Below are 26,647 nucleotides of genomic sequence, written 5' to 3'. Positions count from 1 at the left end.
AAAATTCATTTCAGCAGCTCCAGAAACTGCAGGAAAGAGGTTTCATCCAGCATTCCATTTTATGAAGCTACAGAGGCCAGATATAGTAGCATTCAATAAGATCAAAGCTGCCTCAAGAGAAGTTCCCTTGGTATCGGCGATTAGTGAAGATAGTATCTCTACCAGGAGAGCTTGGAGATTATGGGTCTGTCTCACGGAGATGGACAAAGTCAAGTATCCATTCAAAATCTTCTCAAACAAAGTGAATGGATCGTTCCTGTTAAATTGCATGACAGGAAAAAGCACTGAGTTCGCAGAAAGCTTATTCGAGAAAAAGAGGATGTTAATCTGGGAAAATAAGTTGCCAGCGACTGAAGCCACAAGAATTAAGACGTGCAACATGTTGCATGTTGGGCAATGGCATAACCATTTGTGCCCTTGGTGCGAGAAATAAGAAAAGCCCCTATTCGGAATAAAGATTCGAGTCACGAAAAACAAACCCCGAACAGAACCAAGATAAAGGAAAGAGAAAAATATTTACCAAAAGAAGTAAAAATTAAATGATGTAAAAAATCGAGAGGATAAAACAGTCGGCAGAAAACAACAAAAGCCAACAGTCAGCAAAGCAGCCAGCTGGAAATCATGTGACCGACAAATCATTATAACCGACAGCTGAAAATCACAAGGCGATGACGAACGCAATGACGTCATCACAAAACAAGTTTGCAGTCCGAATTTGAAGTCCGCGGATGCCTATAAATAAAGATGCAATGAAGTAGAAGGGGGACATCAGAAAAACTTCTCCTACTCTTCAAAGCATTAGAGTTCTGAGTCTTTTTCAATCTTCTGTAGTATTTTAATTTTTTAGTTTATGAGGGTTTCCCCAACAAGTCAAGTCCTCTACACCATGAGAGGCTAAAAATTTGTCTCCTCCAACGGAGGAATAATGTCTATGTAATATTCTCTATATTTTTTCAATAAAAATTTTGTTCAACCTGTTTATCCAAAATTCTATTAAGTCCCTGTATTAGAGTCCCTTTTACGCCCTAAGGTAGGAAACGAAATAGGTGTTAAGGTGTGAAGATTGCTTCATGTTGAAGAAGTCAATGATGACTTCATGTTTGTGGCTATAAATACTCTTGTTGGCATTGTTTTGTTATGCAGAGTAGTGAGAAAAACATATAAGTTTTCTGTGTAGTCGAAAGATAAAAGAAAGAGTTGAGACGAGAGTGAGTGTTGTCTTTCACGTGTGGTGAAGACTTACATACAGGTGTGTGTGTTGTACTCCTCAATTTTTCTCCTCTTTGAGTGTTTTCTCCTGGCTTGGTATCGCCCCCAGACGTAGGATTTATATCCGAATTGGGTTAACAAATTCGTGTGTCTTTTATCTCTTTCATATACCAGTTGTTGTCCATCTTGACCCGGTCCATTTTCTAACAACTGGTATCAGAGCCAAGTTCAAGGAGTTAAGATGGAGAAAAAGATTCCAGTCGAACGGTTCAATGGTTCCGACTTTGGGTTTTGGCGTATGCAGATGGAGGCCTACCTGTACGGGAAGGACCTGTATGGACCACTTGCAGAGAAGCCCGAGAAGACGAGTGATGAAGAATGGAAGGTGCTCGATCGGAAGGCGATGAGCGCAATAATCCTGTCGCTCTCTCGGAATGTCGCCTATCATGTGAAGGGAGCAAAGAGCACGAAGGAAGTCCTGCAGACTCTTGCCGATATGTACGAGAAACCCTCAACAATGGACAAGATCATACTGATGAAGAAACTATTCAGGTTGCAGATGGAGGAGAGGAAGTCGGTGGCCGATCTCAATGACTTCAACCAACTCATGACACAGTTGGCGTATGTGGATATCGTGTTTGACGATGAGGTAAAAGCATTAATTTTGCTCTCATCTTTACCTGACAGTTGGGATGTGGTTGTTACTTCGGTGAGCACTTCGTCTAGGAAGGAGAAGATGAAGTTCGACAACACCAGGGACATGATGTTGAACGAGGAAACTCGTAGAAAGCAAACGGGTGGATCATTTGGCTCTGCACTACATACAGAGTCCGGAGGGAGACCTGACACACGGGGTAAATACCGTGGAAGATCAAAGTCCAGGGGGAAGAACAAGGGCAAGAAGGAGATGGTGTGCTGGAACTGCGAGAAGCCCGGACACATGAAAAGCGAATGCCGAGCACCAAAAAAGGAAAAGGAGGGTCGGACAGCGAATGCCGCGATGGAAGAGATCACGGATGCACTCTTGTTGAGTGTGAGCAATTCTTCCGATGATTGGATCGTGGATTCAGGGGCCTCATTCCACTCATGTAGCAACAAAGACATCATGGAGTCATACACCTCAGGTGATTTTGGCTTAGTTTATCTTGCAGATAACAAACCCCTCAAGATTATAGGAAAGGGAGATGTGCGGATCAAATCAACGAATGGGTCATGCTGGATCCTACATGATGTGAGACACATACCAGGACTGAAGAGGAACTTGATCTCAGTCGGACAGCTGGACAGTGATGGATTCGACACGACGTTTAGAGACGCGAAGTGGAAGATCAGTTGGGGAGCAATGACTTTGGCACGAGGACTAAAGTCGGGAACGCTCTACATGGCAGGAGGATCCAGTTTAAACATCCCCTTTGTAGGAACTGTATCGCAGGCTAACCTGTGGCACAATCGCTTGGGCCACATGAGCGAGAAAGGAATGAACGTGCTGAAGTCGAAAGGACAATTGCCCGAGTTAAAATCGGTGGAGGTGGGTCATTGTGAACACTGCGTGTTCGGAAAGCAGAAGCGAGTGAGCTTCTTGACCAAGGAAGAACTCCGAGAAAAGAAAAGCTGGAGTTTGTTCACACCGATTTGTGGGGGCCAGCACCGGTGTCATCTCTTGGTGGATCAACGTACTACATAACATTCGTCGATGACTCCACTAGAAAGGTATGGGTGTATTTCTTAAAAAGAAAATCTGATGTCTTTGACACATTCGGGAGATGGAGGGCACAATGAGACAGGTCTACAAGTGAAATGTCTCAGATCGGATAATGGTGGCGAGTACAGCAGTGAAGGTATCAAGAATTGCTTCATATTGAAGAAGTCAAGGATGACTTCATGGTGGCTATAAATACTCTTGTTGGCATTGTTTTGTTATGCAGAGTAGTGAGAAAAACATATAAGTTTTCTGTGTAGTCGAGAGATAAAAGAAAGAGTTGAGACGAGAGTGAGTGTTGTCTTTCACGTGTGGTGAAGACTTACATACAGGTGTGTGTGTTGTACTCCTCAATTTTTCTCCTCTTTGAGTGTTTTCTCCTGGCTTGGTATCGCCCCCAAACGTAGGATTTATATTCGTGTGTCTTTTATCTCTTTCATATACCAGTTGTTGTCCATCTTGACCCGGTCCATTTTCTAACAATAGGGCTGTGCTGTTTTGTTACTGAAGGAGCCAAGTTCCTGCGAACCATCTGCTGCGGTAGTGTGGTTGGAAGAAGTCCGTAAAACCGAGCACTTGGAATATCCGGAAACAGAGTGGTCAAAGCAAGGTATGAATTTATGGGGTCTTAATTTATTTCGGAAGCATGTTGGGTCATTTTAAGAGCATGAAAATAGATTATCTAGCTATTTCCCTTGAAAGGGTAAATGGTCATAAAATTGGCTGATGGACCAGATTTATGCAAATTTGAAAGATAGTGTACTAAAATTGATATTGCAAAGTTAGTGTACAAAATTGAACGGAGACAAAGTTAATGTACTAAAGTTTTCTTTTTCCCTATTAAGACAGATAATATACTTTTTTAGGGACAATTACATTGTCCGAGATTTATGTAATTACATATAATTTTTTATAATTTGAACAATTAGATCTAGAATTCTTGAGGCTTGCTTTCATCACACAAATAAATCTCTTCATTAATCGAAATTCACCAAATTTGATGATATTAGAAAAACGAATTGGATAACAAATTCATATTTACATACGAATGACTTTTTACCAATTTATTATAGGTCAAAAACAAATCTTTTTATGATCAAATTATACTTATTCATTTTCACACGTTAATGCATGTGAGGAGGTATGTCTTTACAGTTATAAAGATAGTTTAGTCACAAAAAATTTATTTGACCTGTAATAAGTCATTCGCGGATGAATATCGATTTTTATTTGATTTTTTTATTAATATCAATAAATTTAGTAAATTTTGACTAATTGATAGACCCAACTAAATCTTAGAGTTACTAGATACAATTTTTTCAAACTATAAATTTACGTATAATTACACCTAAATTTCGGTGGTTTGAAAAATGACATCTAGCACCCTTAAGTTTCGTTTCATCAAACAGATAAGTATATATGTTAGTCAAAATTCACTGAATTCGCCGATATTAACCAAAAATTAAATGAGTATTAATATTTACCATTAATTGCCTTATTACTGACTTATTATAAGGCCAACTATTTTTTTTGGTCTAAACTACTCTTATAAAGTTGAAAATATATCTCCTCATATGCATTAAGGCGTGAAGAGGTATGAGGATAATTTGGTTATAAAAAGCTTATATGGCCTGCAATAAATCGATAATAAGTCAATTATAGGTAAATGTAGTTTTTTATTTCAAGTTTTTTGTTAATATTAATAAATTCGGTGAATTTTGACTAACGAAAAAACTTATTTATTAGCATAAGCAAATTTGAGAAGTGCTAGATATAATTTTTCAAATTAAAGAAGATTTAAATATAATTACATCAAATTTCAAAAAATGAAAGTGTAATTATCTCTAATCTATACTATTTATTTAAGAGACGATTCTCATATAATTATGTTTGCTGGCATAACGTGCATGAATTAGAATGTCCTCAAAAATTTTTATTTTGTTTCATAAAATAACAATCACTTTATCTATTTAGTTGTATATAAATTCTTCTTTATACACATTTATAGTTAATAATAATTGATTTTATCGATTTCCGTCAATCATTCATTTTGTCCTCCTCTTTTACTTGATGAAATAAATACAATAAAAAGTTATGGTAAGTATATGCATCGGGTGTGTTACAACTTAAAATATGCACATGCATCGAGTGTGCTTCAATTATAAATAATAAATAATCATAATATCATAATTAAATAAAAGATTAATATTGAAACTAAAATACATCTAATTAGAGAGAGAGTTTGGAATATTAAAAAAGAAAAAAAAAAAGAGGAGATAAAACTTTATATCTAGTTTTTAAAATTTAAGAAAAAGAGTACAGTGAATCACAAATTCTAAAAGTATTATGTCTGATAAATTCTTATTTATCTGATATATATTTTAATTTCAATTTTGGTTATTGAGTCACTACAAAAATGTAACAATTAGTAATGGCTAATTGTCATGGTTAAAAATAAAATAACTGTGGTCATGCAACGGTTGTTGGTCGTGGTATCTGCGATGGTGGCTAAAAGCCATGACAAATAACTTTTTTTTAGTAAAAAATTTGTGTTTTTCCATCGGTTTTATTTAACAGTGGTCGATAAAAATTATTTGCCATGGTTTTTAGTCTATAATTATTAAAATTGTAGCCAAATAGTCATTTTTTTTTTCTAACGGGTTATGTACATTTATCTATTACTATTATTGCTAATAAAACTCGATTTAACTTTATACTAAGTAACTTGGTCTGAATTAAATTTGAGTTTGTTATAATATTAATTGTGTACAAAAATATATAAGAATAAACAAAAATTAATTACATAAAATTACAAATTTAATTATTTACTAAGAATTAGGAAACACCATTATACTATTTCAGGTCTGCCTATATAGTACTATTTGTTTCAATTTAGCAATTTAGATTTATTTTATTATTCATACTAAAAATAGAAAAATCAAATTCAACAAAACACAAATTTGAATAAATTCAAAACAATAAGTAATTCTATTTCTTTAGTGTTTCAAAAAGAATTACAAAAATATTTATCTTGAAAAAGAAAAGCAAAATTTCATCTAAACATCTTTTTTTCTTCTTCTTTTCCCCCCTCCCTTTGCTGTGCTGATCTTGATGATGATTTCAGCTTTGTGGGATGCTGATCACTTGCATGAATCGCCTTAATATACAAATTCAATCTCTTTGAAGCTGCTCTCACTTTGAAGGTTCACTGTCAGCAATCCATTCTCAGAATTGTATGTGAAGTCCTCATCTATCTTGTCTACCTTACAGCACCTTGGTTTTTTGCTTGAAAATGCTCCAAACAAGCCAGATCCTCTTGCTTTGACTGTTATGGTATCTTCGAAGGTACAATCCTCGATCGCGCCTCCCGAGTTGTACATTTTGATTAGTCCGAGGGGTGCAAAGTCGACGTTTTCGTTGAATACCTGCAGAGGATATTGATAAGTATGGTCTCTGTTAGTCCAGAACAAGAAGGGTGGAATGGGGTGGAAGTTTGAGGAGATTTGCATACTTTTATTGGGGAGATGGTATATATTTCGCACTGTAATACGCCTAACGACACTTCAATGGTTTTGTTCTTCGGCACTCTGGAAAGGGATCCTGCAGCAGCAGTATACAGTTTACAGATTAGAATTTGTGTCAGATAGTTCTTGTGTTTATGTTGGCGAAAGAAGAGCTTGCAAGGAATGCAGTAAACCTGTGTTGAATGCATATACAGCACATTCTCCATCCCAAGTTTCTCCTGCGATCTCCTCAAGAAACTCGACATCAAGAGGACTGACACGGCCTGAGATAGAAACGGCTGCAGGCTTGGAGTTTTCATTGCATTCCGGTGCTTGTTTCATTGGCCAACTTCCAGCACCTTGGCAGTTGAAGACTCCAACTACTCCAGTTAGCTTGTTCAAGTTCCATATCTTGAGTAAGCTGTTGAGGATGTGGGAAAATGATATAAGTTATCTTTGCTGGTCTAAAGTAATGTGCAACACTGGTTATCAGGATTTTAACCAAAGATTACCTCTTGCCATCCATGACTGGATCGATGAACAGGCAGTCTCGTGTTGGCCTGCCAGCATATCTAGCCCTCAAGATGGATCCATCAGGCAGAACAAGTTTCCTCAGGATTTTGAAATCATGTTTTCCTGGCTTGTCACTGTTAACATGTAATGTAGGGCAAACTCTTATGGATGTTTTTACAAATTAATCTTCGATTGTGAGAGTTGAACAGACATGGTGTTTACCTTACATAGACCGGACAGCCACCCAATGCTCTTGCTGCGCCATGGAACTCAGCAGTGTCATGGTTGCTCTACAATGAAGAAAGAAAAACAGGTTAGCATTCCAACAGCCATTAGTCAGACAAAATTGGTAGAAGATATACGAGTTTGTCAGAAGAGAAGGGTACTCACATGGAACATATCCCAGTCAGGTACAACGACTTCGCCTAACAGAAGACTGTTGAAAGACACTGATGCAATATGCAACGTCTGGAAAGTCGGCTCGTTTGGCATGAAATCCTCTGATGCTCTAGAAGTAGCGCTGTTCTTTGAACTAAGAACAGATGCAAAACTCAGACACGTTATTTCAAGACTCCGGAAAACGCATCATTGAAGGACTAAAACAGGCTGCGGTCAATTGTCATTTACCTGAAAATGGAGTCTGAATTATGACACATACAGCAAATCAAGTTATTGTCCACGAAGTTCTTCTCTACAGACTTGTCAAGGGCTTCATGGTACTGTCTGGTAATGGACACTCTTCCTCCATATCCAGCACCCAAGGTTTCTAACAAATTTTGGACATCGACTTTTACTCCATCCACACCGCTGCTGGCAAGATAACCGTGCATATCGTTGTAAAAGTCATATACTTTTTGAGGGTCTATCACTCCAACTCCATACTTCTCCAAGCTGTCCATGGCTATGTCTCTGATATTCCCCAACTTCCCTGGCGACTGCACAGGATGAGCAAGCTTCGGGTTGTATTTTTTGAGGGCTTCAGATGAGGTGAGGACTCCACCCCAGTAACCGGCTAAAGCGTGCCACATGTACACGTATCTGCAATATGAGTACATGCTTGAGGACTTAGAAATCTTGTTGAGTTTATGATTAGAAACTTTAGGCATAGATTCATAGTCAAGAATCTTACTTTAGTCCGTAATTCTCTTTGATGTAATGAATTAACTCCTTGAGATTGGTACTTGAACCGCCTGACTCTGAGACCTTGAACTTGCTGTTTTCCTTGATATCACTTAATCTGGTAGCAAATCTGCGACAACAGAAGCATAACTAGTGATTGTCTGAATGAAAAATGGATTACAATGTTTTAACTTCATTGAAACCATAGGGCTTACTGTGTTCCTTCGATGAGTGGCTCGCCTTCCTTCTCAAACTCATTTGTTGTTTCTTGCCATCCGTCATCTATGATCAGGAACTTAGGAGAAATTCCGCCTTCTTTGAAGCTGCAAAGCACAAGATTTTCACACAATTCAGTAAGCAATCAGATTCTAGCTGCGTTGAACGTGAATGGAACTTCCGGTTCCCACTTGGTTCTTTTTGCTATACCTCTCAAGACCCTCCTTGATTCCACTTGGACTAACATCAGTGTAAAAAGCATCCCAAGTGCACCACCCAAACCAGTCTAGATGAGCTGGAGTCTGTCATTTACAGCAGAATTCTTGTCAAATTTCGATGTTCTACCATGTATCTGAAACAAAAAGCACATTTCTGTCTGCGTTTCTCTATGTGAATCTGGGATCAAATGTTACCTTTTTGCTTTCCAGATGACTAAATGTACCCTTGTGTTTGGCCAATATCCTGCAGAAGAACACCATTTCAAGAATCAGAAACTGAGAAATAGAAAGACTAGAAATCTTACGGTGTCCCAAATCAACATACTTAATTGAATCCTTGAGGAGTTCAAAAGGGTTGTCCCCTGAATTCACAAAAACTCCTTCCATCGCCTGACAAGTCTGGACTTCAGGATCACCTTAAACAACAAACAAACACAAACACGATTACAACCAATCAGAAAAAAGCTATGCCTGAATACAGCAGTTGAACTGAGGTCTTCTGAGTTGAAACCAACCACTTTCATAGCAGAACTGGAGCTCATTTGACTTAGTCCCTTGAAGAGTAGTCCTAAAAGCTCCGTCCAGCATGGGCAATACGAGAACGTAGAATTTGTTTGTGCTCGTGGGTTCTCCAGGAATCTCCTCATCTACTAAATCCAGGGCAGATTCTTCCTCTGCCTCCAACAGAAGCATCTGAGTCTCCAGAGGAATATCACTAGCTGATTTCCCAACCCGCGGTATCATCCACCAGATCTTGGCTATGAACAGACACATGAACTTGCAGTTTCTGTCAAAATCATGCAGGAGAATGTCAAATTTAAGGCAAACAAAGAGATACCACATCTAATTACTCTACAGAAGCAAAGGAGAACATTCAATTTTCTCACAGGAAATAAGAACAGAACAAGACTGAGAGCTGATTGCTGAGAAACTAACATCTATGGTAAGGCTGCAAGACTTACTCAAGAACTCCAAGACTGAAAACATGGCGAGAACTCGAACTCGTTGAACTAGCTCCTATGAAAGCTGATCCTGAACTTGCAGGCGAAATGACAACGTTTCCTGGAACTCCCGTCAGGACGACCTTGCCACGAACCATGAGGCAGCCATTCTTGATCACCGGCACAGCTGTGATAGTCATTCTCCACTACGTCTTACGAAGGCTCTTAAACTTGAACTGCAAGACAGGGTTCAATCAAAACAATCCCTTTAAGAAGGTTCTAAGCAATAACCAGAATCATGAACGACGAACAACAAATATAAACAAGAAGCTGCTGCCTCAAGAAGATGATTGAATTTAGAGTAGTTAAATGAACTGTCATAAAGCAACAATGAGCTTGAGATTACTTCTACCGATGAAAGGGAAATAAATGGTAGCTGAGAATTCAAGAAAAGCAATAAAACAGCAAAGCTAACATAATTCTCACCTATGCCTTCAAGCTGAAGAAGAAATCAAAAAAAATGTGAAGTAGTTGAAATCAAAGGTGAGGAACTAAGATTCAAGAATTGGGGTATTTATAGCTGAATCAGGACAAAGAAATCCATCATAGAAGACCCTTGAAGAGACAGCAAAGAACATAGTCCAGAAGGAGTGTTTTTGATTCAAATATGATTTAAATGAACTGTAGTAGAGATAATGATAGCATGGGGACCAATCCAGGTAATATTGACATGGAAATGAGTCATCTCTTAGGCTGAGTTGTGGTCATTAATGATGCATTATTTTCCCATGTAAAGCTGTCCACAGTTTTGGGAGCCAAGGGAACCTGACCACAGCTTAAGATTGGCCCTGGATTAAGGAATATAAAATTTGTGGGGCTAAAAGTCATGTCAAACCCTTTCATGGGTGGGAGGTTAGGCTTCCCTACCCTTTCATAAATGAAATTTTTAAAATTACAAGTAATTTCAAATATAAATTAGAGTACTACTCCGTTACATTCTTTATTCGAAGATAACAAAATTCTTGCCTATTCGTTTCAATATTCCTATGAATTCGCCATGAAGATCGTGGGCTAATAGTTAACTCACTCATTCTTTATTTAAAGTATTATGAATTTAAGTTTTAATTCATTCATTACTATATATGATGTATTATGAGTTGACAGTCAACTGCTTACAACGCTCGATTCAATAGAAACTAAGCTTGAATCCTTATTAAGGCTAAAGTGTCCAAATTGAGCAACATTAGAACAACTTTTGATGAAAACAAGGATCTTATAATGAGAGTTGTCCTAATAAATTTAACTTAGTTTTTTATTCAGGTGGGTGGAAAAATCTTGCTGCCACTGATCAGCATTAGAAAATAAATAAGTTAACCCAAGTTGACCAGCCACCAAATTAGAGTTGGTAGGTTTGATCACAGCCCATGCGCAGATCTTAGCTATGAATGAACTGAAACTTGCCACTGTTTGTCAAGAAAAACAGCTAAAAGTGATGTCATCTCAGTTGTAACTAGCCTGTGTTCATACACATATGCCTAAGCTATGATGAATTCTGATCAAATTGGATTCAATCTTTTGCAAAAATACTATTATTTCAACACGTGGAAAACTCCCTCTAAATTAGTTCCTACAATGGGTGATTTTCTCATATTATCTTTATAAAACTTTTTTCCATTTAGTCCCTTACTTTTCATTTTCAATTGCAATTTGGTCCTTCACACATTTTTTGTTTTAAAAAGAAAGTTGAATAAATGCATTGGGATTTTTTTTTTAAAACAAAGTGAAAATATTTTAAACAAAAAAAAAAGCTTTTGAAATTATATCTGTATACATATAAAAGAGGGAGAGGATAATTTTGTCAAGCAAAATATTTCAAAAGCTATATTCTTATCTATATAAATATGTTTAAAAGTAAAGTTATTTATGCCATCTAATTCGAGTAGGTACTCTACTACAAGGGGTTTTTTTTTTTTTTTACTCTACTACAAGGGGTTTTATAAGCCATTGTTTAACCATTTCAACTCAGGAAAAATAGTATTTTTAGTCCTATAAATTAGGTCTGTTTCACTTTTAACCCACATTCATTACAAGATTAGCACTTTTGGTGCTGTAATGTATAAAAATTAACACTTTTTGTCCTTATTTATTTTTTTGGTCTATGATTTAACCTTGTAGGCCATGTCCCTAGCACATAACCTATTAAGTATTTTTGGTTGGAGAATGAATTGATCATTCTTCTAACAGTAGTATATGTGATTGAGCTCAAAATCGTCTAGATCGCTCTACGGTCGTGTCCACGTTTCGCTCCCGATCCTTGAGATAATGTGGATAAAAAAAAACGTTATCTAGTCGGGTTGACACCCGACGAAGACACTCCGACGCTCAAGTTAGTTATGCTTCTTAAATATCAAATACTGAGATGTAAATATGTTTCTTTGTGAATCCGAAAAATTACCTTTGCTAAAGAGATTTTCTCCTTCTTATACTGAATGAAGCCTCTATACCGGAGAACGCCACGTGCCCACGATCTCAGACTGTGTTTCCCGCATAAATGCACATCTCCCTAATTTATGCACCATGATCACACGTAATGTGCTAGGAATCCGTGATTATGCCCATTAATTACGCCCTTAAGTATTTACTCACTTTGGAATCACGTCAAATATTTGGTCAGACCACTTTAGCGCATAAAGTCACTTTTACCCTTCTTTGGGGGTATATCCGTCTTTTCCTAAGTATTCCAAGCCCAAGATTAGGGCCTCGTATTCAGCCTCGTTGTTTGTAGTAAGAAAAGATAATCGTACGGCGACTTCGATCTCGACGCCTCCTGGTCCTTCAATCAGTATCCCTACTCCTCCGTTGTTGGTATTGGAGGATCCGTCGACATGTAGCATCCAAACCCCCATGTCCTCTGACGTACTCGAGGTTTCTACCATGAAGTCAGCTAGAATTTGAGCTTTTTCCGCTGTTCTGCTTTGGTAGCTGATGTCGAACTCTCCTAGTTCGACTGCCCATTTTATCATTCTGTCTGAGACTTCCGATCGTGATAGGATACTTCGAAGGGGATGATTCGTCCTCACCACTATTTTATGCGACTGAAAGTATGGTCGCAACTTTCTAGCGGTCACGACCACAGCTAACGCCAATTTTTCGATCTCGGTATACCTTGTCTCTGCTCCTTGTAACATTCGGCTCACGTAATGTACTGAATTCTGAATTCTATTCTCTTCTTTTATCAGCACGGAGCTTACAGCGTTGTCCGAAATCGCCAAATAGAGGTATAATGTGTCTCCCTCTTTCGGATTTGCTAGAAGAGGTGGAGACTTCAAATAATTTTTCAACTCTTGGAAGGCTCGTTCGCATTCGTCGGTCCACTCAAACTCTTTCACTTTTCTCAATATCTTAAAGAAATGTAAATTGCGATCGGCAGATCTAGAAATAAAGCGATTAAGGGAAGCGATTCTACCTGTCATTTCTGGACTTCTTTGAGGGATGTGGGCGACTTCAGCTTCAGAATGGCCTCTATCTTCTCCGGATTGGCCTCTATTCCCCTTTCGCTGATCATGTAACCCAGAAATTTTCCTCCACTCACGCCGAACGTACATTTACTCGGATTGAGCTTCATCCCGTATTCTATCATGATCGCGAAAGTTGCCTTCAAGTGTTCCAAGTGATCCTCTAGCTTTTGACTCTTGACGAGCATGTCGTCTACGTATACCTCCATTGCCTTCCCGATTTGCCGAGCAAACATTTTGTTTACTAATCTCTGATAGGTTGCCCCTACATTCTTTAACCCAAAAGGCATGACATTATAACAAAAAATACCTCGATCGGTCACAAAGGACGTTTTGACACGATCTTCTGCTGCCATGTAAATTTGATGGTATCCTTGGTATGCGTCCATCATAGAAAAGACTTCATATCCTGCAGTAGAATCAACCAAAACGTCGATCCTCGGCAACGGGTAGGGATCCTTCGGGCATGCCTTATTTAGATTTGTGAAATTGGTACACATTCTCCATTTGCCCATTGCCTTCGGGACCAACACCACATTGGCTAACCAATCAGTGTATTGAACCTCGGACATATACCCCGCTCTCAGCAGCTTATTTACTTCTTCCTCGATGATGCTATTTTTCTCTCCTCTAAAAGTTTGTTTCTTCTATTGAACAGGTCGAACTGATGGGTCGACATTCAACCTATGTACTATTACTTCCGGATTTATGCCTCTGAAGTCCGACGGGTCCCAAGCAAACATATCAACATTGCTCCTCAAGAACGCGATCATGACACCTTCGAGTTTTTCTAAGTTGGATCCAATTTTTGTTATCTTTGAAGGGTCTCCTTGTATCAATTCAATCTCCTTATGTCCAGTAGGCTCTAATCGTCCAGCCTTCAGTGCTTGCCGTTCTACCTTGTTCGCTTCTTGAAACTTCCTTTTTTCTTTCTTTTCGCCCTTTCCCAGGGTCTCACGAGGCGCCTATCACACAGCGCGTCGTGTGGCTAGTAGTCCGCTGACTACGTCCGCCAATACCTCCGCTCGGCACTAATGCAGCGCGCCGAATATATCAGAGTCGGGAGGAACAAATCACAAAACCGTAAATTGCGCACGCGGATTTAGAAAACCAAATTGCATTGAACTGAAAATGCGTATACAATGATCAACGATGCTAGAGCAAGGGGTTCACCTTGAGGGGGACTCCAACACATTACTAAACCAAGCTTCTTGAACTCATTCCCCCCTATAATAGGCTTAAAAAAATAAATCCTATCGTCTACACTAGACAGTAGAAAAGCTGAAATTTGCAACTCAAGAGGCGTAACGTCCTCTTGAGGAATCTAAACAACAGAAAGCAAATAACAAAGCAGTAACAAAGCAATAAAAGGCCTACACCTAGGACTCTAAGACTAGTTGGTTGTCCAGCGTCTGTCGATGAAGGCTGAGTGGTCGGCCATGTAGAACGGTTGAGTGGCCGAAGTGCGCGTCACGGGGCCTAGTGAATGGGCAACCCGTGACATTCTCCCCCACCTGAGATAGCGACGTCCCTGGCGCTACGGAAGCATGGTACGCTTCGACAAGAGGTAGAAACGCCTTTAGGTTTGTCACTCGCTCCCAAGTGTTCTCCTCGCTGCTGCATCCCCTCCATTTCACCAAGTACTCTGTGTAGTCTTTCTTCGCGGTACTCGTCACTCGGTAATCTAGGATTACTTCAGCCACCTTCTCCTTCGTTTTCTTCAATTCGAGTTGTGGGCGGCTGGGTTGATTGCGGGTATCGTCTTCCTTGTCTGCTGAATACTTCTTCAATTGGCTGACATGGAAAACGTTGTGGATCTTCCACCACGGCGGCAACTCCACCTTGTACGCCACCGTCCCAATACGCCTAAGGACAAGCAAAGGACCAACATATTTCTGCATCAACCGAGGATCTCTCCACCTTGATGACTTTGACAATTTCGGATTCGGGACCTTCACCAGCACCAGGTCTCCCGCATTGAACTCAATGAAGCGGCAATCCTGATCTGCATACGTCTTCATCCGCTTCTGAGCTGTCTCCAGGCAACTTCTAACGATATCAACATTCTTCTTCCACTCCTGGGAGAAACTTCGAGTAAGAGGGGATCTCACACTTTGGGGAATGTCAAGAGTGTGAGGAAGGAGCGGCTGCTGCCCAGTAACGATTTCAAAAGCGCTCTTGTTGGTGGTGGAAGAGCTCTTTTGAACATTGAAATATAGCTGAGCGACATCCAGGAGCTTCACCCAATCCTTCTGCGTACCTCGCACAAAGTGCCGAAGGTAGTCTTCCAACATAGAATTGAAGCGTTCTGTCTGACGATCGGACTGTGGATGATAGCTCGAGCTCATGGAACGTGTGGACCCGAGAAGTTTGAACAACTCGGTCCGGAAGACGCCAGTGAATCGGGAGTCGCGATCACTGACAATACCTTTTGGCAGTCCCCAATGCTTAACGATGTGCTTGAAGAAGAGCTGAGCCGTCTCTTCTGCTGTAACGTGCTTGGGTGCTGCGATGAATGTAGCATATTTTGAAAAATGATCTACCACGACGATAATAGAGCCTAAGTCCCCGACTTTAGGCAATCCAGAGATGTGATCCATGGAGACGCTCTCCCATGGACGCTTTGGGATGGGAAGTGGTTGCAGCAGACCGGCCTTCTTCTGATGGTCTGCCTTGTCCTGCTGACAAATCAAACAAGTGCGGACATGCGTCTCGACATCGTCCCGCATCTGTGGCCAATGATAGGCCCTCCGCACCGAAGCAAACGTGCGCTCCTGTCCTTGGTGTCCCGCCCAAAGTGTGTCGTGGCATTCGGAAAGAAGTGACTTCCGTAGGTCCCCGCCACTCGGAACGTATACGCGGTTTCCCTTGGTCATCAGCAATCCATCCTCGATCCAAAAGTGTCGAGCCTTGCCCTGCTCGACAAGCCGAATCAGGCGTCGCGCCGCGGGATCTCTCGGTAGTAACTCCCGCACCTGATCCTTCATAGAGATAGCAGCCGCGCTAGAAGAGAGCGCTGCTATCGACTCCAAGTTCGCCAAGTCCGCCCTGCGGCTCAAGGCATCTGCTGACTGCTTCCTAAGCTCCACAAGCTTAGGTTGCGGCATTCTGTACGGTGCCCTAGCGGGCGGTCTCGTGCCAGGCACCAACTCAATCTCGTGATCCACTGCCCTCTTCGGTGGTAGCTTCCGAGGCAGCTCATCTGGCATCACGTCTTCAGACTCCCCCAACAGTTCCTTACTACCTCCCGGGGTGGGCCCTGACACCTCTTCCATCTCTTCAAAACAAAGGGTACCCAAGTAGGAGATCTCATCCTGCTTGTGCCCCTTCTCAAACTGCATGGCCGACAAGTTCTTCTCTCCAGTACGTCCGGCCAAGGTAGGAATGACACACGGCTTCGCCCCCAACATCATCAGCGAATCGGCATGAGGTAAGACAGCAGTGCGTGTATCCTGTAGAAATTCAAGCCCAAGGATAAGCTTGAAGTCGTCCATTGCCACAACAGAAAGATTGGTCTTGCCCTCATAAGCACCAACTTTAATCAGCACAGACTTGGCTACACCGGCAATGGGTTGTGCAGCCGAGTTGATCGCCTTCACACGCCCAACTCCTTTCTCCAACACGAGCCCGAGTCTCTCCACTTTGGCGCTTGCAAGGTAGTTGTGAGAGGCTCCAGTGTCGATCATGGCTCGAATCGGCTTGCCATGAATCTTCACATCCACGAACATCAACCCTTTCTTCCTAGGAATCCGGGGCTGAACTTCTTCTTCTTTCTTCTCCGGCTGCTCCACAGTAAGAGCTGGGATGGTCTTTTTCGCAAGGGGTGGCACAGCTCTCTTTGCCGCCACCATAGAGAATGTGTTGCACCATTGGTTTACGGCCCCCAAGTTGTCCTCATCCTCCTCCGTGTTGTTCTCACCACCTGCCTCTGCTTGTGGCTCCACACTCTTTGAGGACGACACCTTGTCGGTAAAGGTCGTTGCCAATGCATTCAACACCTGTCTCTTCGGGCAATCCCGATACATATGCGGACCATCGCAGATCAAACACCCTCTCCTCCTCTCGGGTGCTCCCTGCTTGTTCTCCTGGGGCCTGTTCCTGTCCGAACCGCCCTGTGAGCCATTCTGAGAGTGGGGCCTCTGGTCTCCCCCACCTCTGCTGAAATTATTTCTGAACGATTTCATCCCATTCCACTTACTCCGCTCGGGACTAGGCGTCGCTTGCCTATCCTTCTGAGTCTCCAGGTTGAAATCTGCCAAGCGTTCGGCCGCTATAATAGCCAAACTCAAATCAGTCACTCGTTGCCTCTGCAACTCGTTTCTCGCCCACTGTTTCAAGCCTTCCATGAAAGTGAACAGCTTGTCTGCCTCCGACATGTCTCGGATGTTCAGCATCAGCGCTGAGAAAGCTTTGACATATTCCCGCACGGAACCTGTATGTTCAAGCTTTCGCAATGCCCTCCTGGCATTGTACTCCACATTCTCGGGGAAGAACTGCTCTCTGATCGCCTCCCGTAGAAGAGCCCATGTGTCGAGCTGTATTTGATGAGCCTGGATTTCCGCAAACTTGGTCCGCCACCACAGCTTTGCGTCACCAGTCAGGTACATGGTCGCAGCCGCAACCTTCCTTGCCTCGTCCCGCACGTCTGCCGCAAGGAAGTACTGTTCCATGTCGAAGAGGAAGTTCTCGACCTCCTTCGCATCACGCTCACCGCTATAGGCCTTCGGTTCTGGTATTCGAAGCCTAGCACCGGGGTCGTGAGCAACCATAGGCGTGCTACCCACTGCACGCTGGAGCAGTCCAATCTGAATGGACATCTGCTCCATGTCACGCCGCATATCGGCAATGCTGTCGTTTCCGAATACGCCAGCCATCTCCTGAATCACCTGCCGACATTCGTCCAACTCCGAATTCAGCACCGTGATTTCAGATTCTAGAGAAGAGACCTTCGTCTCCAATTCCACCAACCGGGAATGTCCGTCCTCCGGGTTCTCAGCTCTCTCGCTGGATGAAGCTGCGGCATGTCGCGGGCTTTCCGGATCTTGCCCCGATGCCTTCGCAGCAGTAGCGGTGCGCCTCGGAGCCATATCGGCAACGAGGCTCTGATACCACCTCTCACGAGGCGCCTATCACACAGCGCGTCGTGTGGCTAGTAGTCTGCTGACTACGTCCGCCAATACCTCCGCTCGGCACTAATGCAGCGCGCCGAATATATCAGAGTCGGGAGGAACAAATCACAAAACCGTAAATTGCGCACGCGGATTTAGAAAACCAAATTGCATTGAACTGAAAATGCGTATACAATGATCAACGATGCTAGAGCAAGGGGTTCGCCTTGAGGGGGACTCCAACACGTTACTAAACTAAGCTTTTTGAACTCATTCCCCCCTATAATAGGCTTAAAAAAAATAAATCCTATCGTCTACACTAGACAGTAGAAAAGCTGAAATTTGCAACTCAAGAGGCGTAACGTCCCCTTGAGGAATCTAAACAACAGAAAGCAAATAACAAAGCAGTAACAAAGCAATAAAAGGCCTACACCTAGGACTCTAAGACTAGTTGGTTGTCCAGCGTCTGTCGATAAAGGCTGAGTGGTCGGCCATGTAGAACGGTTGAGTGGCCGAAGTGCGCGTCAAGGGGCCTAGTGAATGGGCAACCCGTGACACAGGGACAAGTTGTAGCATCGCTTTGCTTTGATCCCGATCCTTGAGATACTGTGGATAAAAGAAAACGTTATCTAGTCGGGTTGACACTCGACGAAGACATTCTGACGCTCAAGTTAGTTATGCTTCTTAAATATCAAATACTGAGATGTAAATATGTTTCTTTGTGAATCCGAAAAATTACCTTTGTTAAAGAGATTTTCTCCTTCTTATATTGAATGAAGCCTCTACACCGGAGAACGCCACGTGCCCATGATCTCAGACTGTGTTTCTCGCATAAATGCACATCTCCCTAATTTATGCACCATGATCACACGTAATGTGCTAGGAATCTGTGATTATGCCCATTAATTACGCCCTTAAGTATTTGGTCAAACCACTTTGGCGCATAAAGTCACTTTTACCCTTCTTTGAGGGTATATCCGTCTTTTCCTAAGTTCTCCCTCATCAATATGGATGCTCCATTTGACATATTTGAATCATTTATGTAAGACATGATTCTTTGTATTGTTTTTATCTGTCTTCAAATTACAAAAATAGGGAAGTGAGATTCAATTTTTGTGAGAAAAGAGAAAAATACCCCCTTTTTATTTTCCTTTAAGATCCCCCCCCCCCAAATGTAGTTATATTTTTCTCTAAAAGTGATCCAAGTTGGAAAATGTCCTAATTTTTCCTCGAGCTAAAAATACTTGATGACCATATGCTGAGCATGTGACTGACATCGTTGAATGAGGGCCAAAAAGTGGTAATTTTTATAAATTATGGGACTGAAAAGTGTTAATCTCGTAATAAATGAAATCAAAAGTGAAACAAACCTAACTCACGGGACCAAAAATGTTGTTTCCCCTTTTAACTCACATATTCCTTTCTTATTTTTTTTTTCAAATTTTTAAAAGATTTTTTGTTTAAACTTTTTTCTTCAATTTATTTATTCAAGTGCCTTTTATTTGAAATTTTAAAAGTTCATTAATTCAAAATAATCATGTTTATATGCAATCAATCAAGTTATTACCCAAATAATTGTCCAATGGTTATTGGGACAAATTGCAATTTAAAAATGAAACGCGAGGAAATTAAAAAAAAAATTATAAACGCAATATAGGAACCTCACCCACTAGAAGGACTAATTTAAAGGGCATTGAAAAAATAAAATTTATTTTAAAATTAAAATTAAATATTGGGAACTAAAATAAATTTTACCCATTTCAAAGCGTTAAAATAGGCCACATTGCCATGACATTTTTAAAATATATTATATAAATATAAAATATATAAACTAATATATTCCATTTAAAAAAACAAAAGAAAGAAAGAAAAAAGAACTAAATTATCAATTGGTATAAAATTTGAAAGTTGAATAAATTAATTATATTATTAGTCGAAAGGCAATTTTGACTTTACAAAAAAATTGATACAGCAACATCATTAACTACCGTTTGTGAGTATAGAGAGACTTTCTTTTTTATATAATATAGATAAACAAGTAGGATGCACGCCAAATCCTATAACTTTGTCTAGATACAAGCAATTTGAATAACAAAAATAATAATAAAAGAATTATTTCATTACAATGCCAATTTCTTGCATGAAACACACTTACAGTACAGAACTACACACTTATTCTTCGGGCATGCAACTGGCAAAACTAGAATATCAGAAGAAATCATCCGAACAATAGCAGCACCCGAGGTTAATCGATTGGATGCGGAGTTACGTTTTATTCGTTTTTAGATAAAGCTGTATAACTTGTCTGTAGATCAGGTATGGCATTGACCTTGAGAAGACGATCTCCAAGAATTATTGATCGAATAAAACTGGAACTAATAGCAGAAGTTAATATCCCTACTTTTGCATTCACCTTCAAGTTTAACTATCAGCAATCCATCGTCTGGACAGTATACAAACTCTTCGTTCTTGCCGTCCACTGTACAAGAAATCGGCTTCTTGCTAGAATAGGCGCCAAAACGGCCACAGCCCCGTGCTTGTATTGTTATAGTGCATGCTGAAGGTTCAACAGCGGAACTTAGACCTTCGGTTGCACCTCCAGAGTTATACATATCGATCAATCCAATAGGAGCAAAATGCAGAGTTTCGTTTATAACCTGTTGAGGTGGGCGCTTGTGAGTATCAAATACGATACAGCAAGGTTCAGTCGATAATGTAGCTTGTAAACTTACCCTTATCGGCGAGACTGTAAATATTTCACATTCAAGAGTGGCTAAAGACACTTTGACGTTTTCTTCTTTTGACAATCGAGAAAGGGATCCTATACCATAATAATGTCAATAAATATTACCGAATTAATGAATATTGGAGTTGTCATTAGATGAATCAAAATTAAGAAAATATGATTACCAGTATGGAAGGCATAGACGGCACAGTCTCCACTCCAAGTTTCATGGGCAACTTCATCTAGAAAATCAACATCTTGAGGACTCACATGGCCTGATAAGATGAGAGAGTCAGAGGATGAACTAGGGTTGCGTTCGGGTCCATCTCTCAACGGCCAATTTCCAGCTCCTTGGCAGTTGAAAACACCAACCACTCCGGATAACTTGTTCAAGTTCCAAATTTTCAACAAGCTGCACAAGTTAATGCCGTTAGCCTATAGATTCTAATACAAGCTTGGATTCAATATATATCCAAGAAGTTCTATCATTTCACCTTTTCCCATCCATTACTGTGTCTAAAAACAGGCAATCACGTGTAGGTCGCCCAGCATATTTAGCTCTTAGTACCGAGCCGTCAGGCAATACCAACTTCTTCAGAATTTTGAAGTCATGCATGCCCGGCTTGTCACTTTAGGATTAGAACAAAATACATAAATTTGTGAGAGAAAGAAGTACATGACAGTGAAAGTTTTCAGGATCAGATCAAAACCGCTCCAATGCATTTACTAGTAAAGCTCACCTCACATAAACCGCACATCCACCCAATGCTCTTGCAGCACCATGGAATTCGGCTGTGTAATGATCGCTCTGAAATAGGATGGAAAGGCAAATTTTACAAAGATATGCAAACTCGAAGTACGTCGATGATAGATGCAATAATGTAGAAATTGCTTTATGTGCCAATGCATTATGTTAGTCATTGAATACATATAGCCATCGTTTGGTTCTGGAAATGTGGTTCATGATAGTTAAAGAATGGATAGACAAACTTGCTGCACTTTTTCGCTGAACGGCTTCCGGAATTATACCTGGAACATGTCCCAATCTGGAACCACAATCTCCCCCAGGAGAAGGCTGTTGAAGGCCACAGAAGCTACATGTAAAGTCTGAAACGTAGGTTCCCACGGCATGAAGTCTTCTGATGCTCTCGCAGTGGCACTTCTCCTTGAGCTGGCAATCAGTCATCAGTCAGAAATTACCTCAAAGTACGTAAAATTGGTTCAGAATTTTCCGAAGCGTTCTCGAACCTGTAGATGGAATCAGTGTTATGACTCATACAGCATATGAGGTTATTTTCTTTGAAATTTCTGGCAACGGACTCCTCCAGTGCTTCTTGATATTTTCTGGTCAGGGAAACTCGCCCACCATGGCCTCCACCTAGTGTCTCTATGAGATTCTGGACATCTACTTTTATTCCATCAACGCCACTGCTCGAAAGGTAGCTATGGAGATCATTATAGAAGTCGTAAACTTTCTCAGGATCTATCAGCCCCACACCATATTTTTCTAAACTGTCCATAGCTATATCTCGAAGATTTCCAACGTTGCCAGGAGACTGCACTGGATATGTTATCTTTGGATTGTAGTTCTTCATTTTTTCAGATGACTGAAGGATCCCTCCCCAGTAACCAACCAATGCATGCCACACATACACAAATCTATACCATACAGTGGCTCGGAATTAGCAGTCATACCATAACATAACTGATTGTTAATCTTAGAGTAAGCAAAATCAAGCATACTTTACGCCATATTTTTCTTTGATGAACTTGACAAGGTCATGCAGATCATGGCATGAAAGTTCTGCACCTGAGCCCATGAACTTGGAGCTTTCCCTCAGATCAACCAATCTACTGGCGAATCTACAAATCAATGAATTATACAACCAAGTTACAAAATTTTAATGCTACCATAAGGGGCAGTAATGCCATAACAAGATCAACTCACTGTGATCCTTCAACAAAAGGTTCTCCATCCTTCTGGAACTCATTAAATGTATCCTGCCATCCATCATCAATAATCAAAAACTTGGGCGGGCAACCTCCTTCAAGAAAACTGTTCGGAAAATAACAATTTAGTATTATTTCAATTAGAGAACAGCCAATCATGACTTTTGAAAGCAACTAATCCTATCTCATCATACCTTTCAAGACCTTCTTTAATGCCCCGTGGATTTACATCTTTATAGAAAGCATCCCATGTACACCAACCGAACCAATCTAAATGAGTAGGTTTCTGTCAATTAAAGAACATCAGATTTAAACAGGATCCCAAATTATAAGCATCACAAATACAAAAGAATTCAATTTATTGATACCTTTTTGTGTTTGATATGAGCAAAAGTCCGTTTTTGCTTTTCAAGTATCCTGTGCAGGAAATTACGCCGCATGTTAACCAAACCGTAAATAGAAAGAATCACACCAAATGGTGAAGAAAAAGATTGGATTCATACTCGAAGGACTCCTTTATGAGTTTGAAAGGGTTATCCCCTGAATTTATGAAGACTGCTTCCGACACCTGAGTGGTTTGGACGTGAGCATCTCCTGAAAAGCAAACATGTCAATAAATCACCATGCACACGGAAACATCAAATACTATTGGGTTGCAAGATACGAGATCAGTTTTTAGATTGTAAGTTATCTTACCACTTTCGACGCAGAACTCAAGCTCACTTGCCTTAGTTCCTTGCAGTGTTGCCCGAAATTGTCCTTCCAATACAGGCAATAACAAGATGTAAAATGTGTTAGCGGCAGATTGACCTGATGAAATATCATCACAGACTGCAAAGTTTTCCCTCACTTCCAAGAGCAACAATTGCGTTTCCATGGGAATATCGCTTCCTGAACTTCCAAAACGGGGTATCATCCACCAAATTTTGTGTCTGAATAGACACACAAATTTGCATTCTCTGCAATATTCACAAGGGATCAGCGAAAACCTAATTACCACCATTTGACCAACCAAAACATGGCCAACTGAACAAATACTCATGAAATCTGAATTCTTGACAAGAAACTCCTGAAAATAGATAGACTAAATTTTCATAAATGTGCAACCCATACTAAAACTTCTCTTTCCGCATTCAAAGGAGTTGTAGGAATTTCACATTCCACATACAATTCTATTAACCCCATCAAATAAATCAACATAGCATCTTCTGACTAGCTAAACAAGAAAAGAAAAAGACTGAATTCATACAAATTATTGCCAAAAATGAAAGGCACACATAAAAACTAACTCATTGAATTTCTGACAGACAATTCTAAATTCAGTGATGAACTGCATTGAGACACAATTTCATGGAAAAAAATAAACTAACTTTAGAGCAAAAATTCAAAATCTTTCCATTTCATATCAGTAATTACACAAACAACCTAAAAGCATTCCCAGAGAGAACTTACTCAAGAACTCCAAGACCGAAAACATGTCTGGAACTTGGAATACTCGAACTGGCACCAAGAAACGCAGCAGAGGGAGAAGAAGACGAGGATAACCCATCAGTCACCGGGTAAACTGCGACGTTTGAGGGGACACCAGTCAAGACCACCTTCCCATTCGCCATCAGAGAACCGTCTTTGATGCATGGCGCCGCTGCCACCGTCATCTTCGGCCCGCTGCTCAATGGATCAGTCACAGTTCCAGAAAAATCCTTCGCGAAGATGCTAGTTTTACTACTACTACTACTAGTTATACAATTCTTGAGATTGTGGGGAGCTCTGGTACAATACGATGAAATTTTACGGATGTTTAAGCAAATGGGTTCTCTACGAGGATTAATGGGTCTGAAATCAAGAACTGGATACAGTGAAGGAACAGCGGTACGAGGAGAGTAGGAGGGGTTTCGTGATTGCCTCAGGAAACGCTTGAAGAAGTTTCTAGCTTTGCCGCTGTTATATATAGAAGAAGAGTTGAAAGCCACGAGACATGCCATTGGTAGAAAAATCAGAAAAATTTGTAAAAACAGTTGAGGAGACAGTCAGACAGATGATGCTAATCTCACCCGACGGAAGGAGAGAATCAATCGACTTTGTAAGAAAATGACGAATTTTCCACCAAAATCATTTTTTTTTTTATTCACTGGACTTGTGATTAGTGACGTATTGGGCGTGTTATTATTTATTTTAATTCGGTAGAAGTCTAACGAGTTTTTCAATCTTAAAGTTTATTGATAAATCAATTAAATTTCTCGTGACTTCAATTTTCTACATAAGTCGTTAAATAATGAAATTTGCAACTCGATCATAATCCTATAAAAAGAATTATCGTCTAATTTATCTTCATAAAAATCGTACGAACTTGTCCTAAAAAAATATCTTGCTAGAAAGAGAAGATTTTAAACTTTACTTACTGAAATTCCTAATATACGATTAACGTGAGATTCTTACCTATATCCGTAATAATGCGAACAAATCTTGTTATATAAAACATTTTTTATGGCTTATTCTTAAGTTGATAATTATGTTACGCGGAATACTTAAAAAATATATATATTATAAATAGATATTTTCAAAGATTCTTTAAAAAAAAATCGATAGTATAAGCTTAAGTATAAAAAATCGACCAATGTTGTTTAGGGTCGGCATATAATACAAACAAATATTATAAGCAACGAATGTTTCATAATAATAATTTTTCGATGCTTAAATTAATTTTAAATTGAAAAATTTAAAATTTTCGAATAATTAGCTTTAGACGTAATTCCTTATTCACCTTTTGTTATCTTTTTATTCTTCATGAGTCTATATTAATTATGACTTTTGTTGTTATCCAATAGTTTTTTCTTATTTCTTTGTTGGTTTATTCTTAACTCAATACTTATCTTCATCGAATATTAAAAAAAGAATATTATTGAAAAAAATATCTCTAAAAATACCTCTTTTGACTTTTAAAATTTTCTAATGAGGTCATGATTAGGCAAAATTATTTAAAAAATATCGAAAAAATAATTGCAGAAATAGGTGAATTTGAAAAGTTTTAACATTCTAGACCGCACCGTGTTCTGACAACCCGGTGCCTCAAAATTTTTTCTAAAAAAAAAATTTCATGGCACCGTGATCTATTTTTAATTAAAAATAATAATAATAAGAATTTTAGTTGAAATAAAAAAAAATATTTTTGTGAAAACTTTAAAAACTCGAATCTCGGTGAAATATTGACGAAAATGAGCAATCGTGGTCTCGTTGGAATCGTCTGGACGAGAGGATTCAAGCAGCGATGGTCTCATGCCGTGATTCGTCCTGACGGCAGAGAAAACGACCACAAATAATTTCAGCGCAAATGTTGACAGCGAAAATATTTCAAATTTTCAAATCGCAACAAATACTTGATGAAATTAAGGAAGACTGGTCTCCTTGGAATCGTCTGGATGAGGATTCGAATGGTAGTAGTCTCAATCTGTGATTCATCCTGACGGCGGCAAACAACTTCAACGCGAATTTTCGGATGAAAAATCTTCAAATTTTTAAATCTCAACAAATACTTGATGAAATTGAGCAAGACTGGTCTCATTAAAGATTGTCTGAACGAGAGGATTTGAACGACAGTGGTCTCAATCCATGATTCGTCCTGACGGAGGAGAAACAGCTGCAAATAGCTTCAATGCGAATTTCATGATTTTTCGGCCGGATTCGCGTTGTCAGAACGCGGTGCAGCCTAGAATGTCAAAACTTTTCAAACTCACCTACTTCTGCAATTTTTTTTTCAATATTTTTTAAATAATTTTGCCCATGATTAAAATATTTCTAAATATCAGGTCTGATATGTGTGTATATATATATATATAAATCAAAATTACAGTGTAAATTTGATACAACAAACTTTTTATTCTGAACAAAATAAAAAAAGAATAATAATTTTGATACTCATGTTAAATTATTAAGT

At 39.8% G+C, this 26,647-nt stretch overlaps 3 protein-coding genes across 3 annotated transcripts; all 3 read right to left on the bottom strand.

Moving 5' to 3' along the window:
- Positions 1 to 5,873: 5,873 nt before the first annotated feature.
- On the bottom strand, positions 5,874 to 10,063 carry LOC105157308 (putative galactinol--sucrose galactosyltransferase 2). The gene is made up of 15 exons (XM_011073698.3): positions 9,905 to 10,063; positions 9,440 to 9,654; positions 8,993 to 9,264; positions 8,803 to 8,893; positions 8,673 to 8,721; positions 8,470 to 8,561; positions 8,259 to 8,366; positions 8,054 to 8,173; positions 7,552 to 7,962; positions 7,315 to 7,456; positions 7,147 to 7,214; positions 6,924 to 7,058; positions 6,606 to 6,832; positions 6,420 to 6,508; positions 5,874 to 6,333 (listed from the first exon to the last, which is right to left on the bottom strand). Exons 2-15 carry the CDS (start codon positions 9,616 to 9,618, stop codon positions 6,067 to 6,069), a joined length of 2,250 nt encoding a protein of 749 aa, XP_011072000.1. The 5' UTR covers positions 9,619 to 9,654; positions 9,905 to 10,063; the 3' UTR covers positions 5,874 to 6,066.
- Positions 10,064 to 13,580: 3,517 nt separating this feature from the next.
- LOC148788621 (uncharacterized) lies at positions 13,581 to 18,020 on the bottom strand. The gene is made up of 2 exons (XM_088878061.1): positions 14,571 to 18,020; positions 13,581 to 13,898 (listed from the first exon to the last, which is right to left on the bottom strand). Exons 1-2 carry the CDS (start codon positions 18,018 to 18,020, stop codon positions 13,581 to 13,583), a joined length of 3,768 nt encoding a protein of 1,255 aa, XP_088734187.1.
- A 2,104-nt stretch (positions 18,021 to 20,124) lies between these two features.
- Positions 20,125 to 24,767, bottom strand: LOC105157307 (putative galactinol--sucrose galactosyltransferase 2). Its single transcript, XM_011073696.3, has 14 exons — positions 24,169 to 24,767; positions 23,413 to 23,675; positions 23,220 to 23,310; positions 23,085 to 23,133; positions 22,911 to 23,002; positions 22,715 to 22,822; positions 22,510 to 22,629; positions 22,015 to 22,425; positions 21,796 to 21,937; positions 21,507 to 21,574; positions 21,261 to 21,395; positions 20,952 to 21,178; positions 20,774 to 20,862; positions 20,125 to 20,698 (listed from the first exon to the last, which is right to left on the bottom strand). The coding sequence occupies exons 1-14, from the start codon at positions 24,696 to 24,698 to the stop codon at positions 20,417 to 20,419; spliced, it is 2,607 nt and encodes an 868-aa protein (XP_011071998.1). The 5' UTR covers positions 24,699 to 24,767; the 3' UTR covers positions 20,125 to 20,416.
- Positions 24,768 to 26,647: the final 1,880 nt, after the last annotated feature.

This window comes from Sesamum indicum, linkage group LG3 (assembly GCF_026168435.1).
Source record: "Sesamum indicum cultivar Baizhima isolate 11 linkage group LG3, ASM2616843v1, whole genome shotgun sequence".
Lineage (NCBI taxonomy): Eukaryota > Viridiplantae > Streptophyta > Magnoliopsida > Lamiales > Pedaliaceae > Sesamum > Sesamum indicum.
This window is presented reverse-complemented; position numbering and strand designations above follow the sequence as displayed.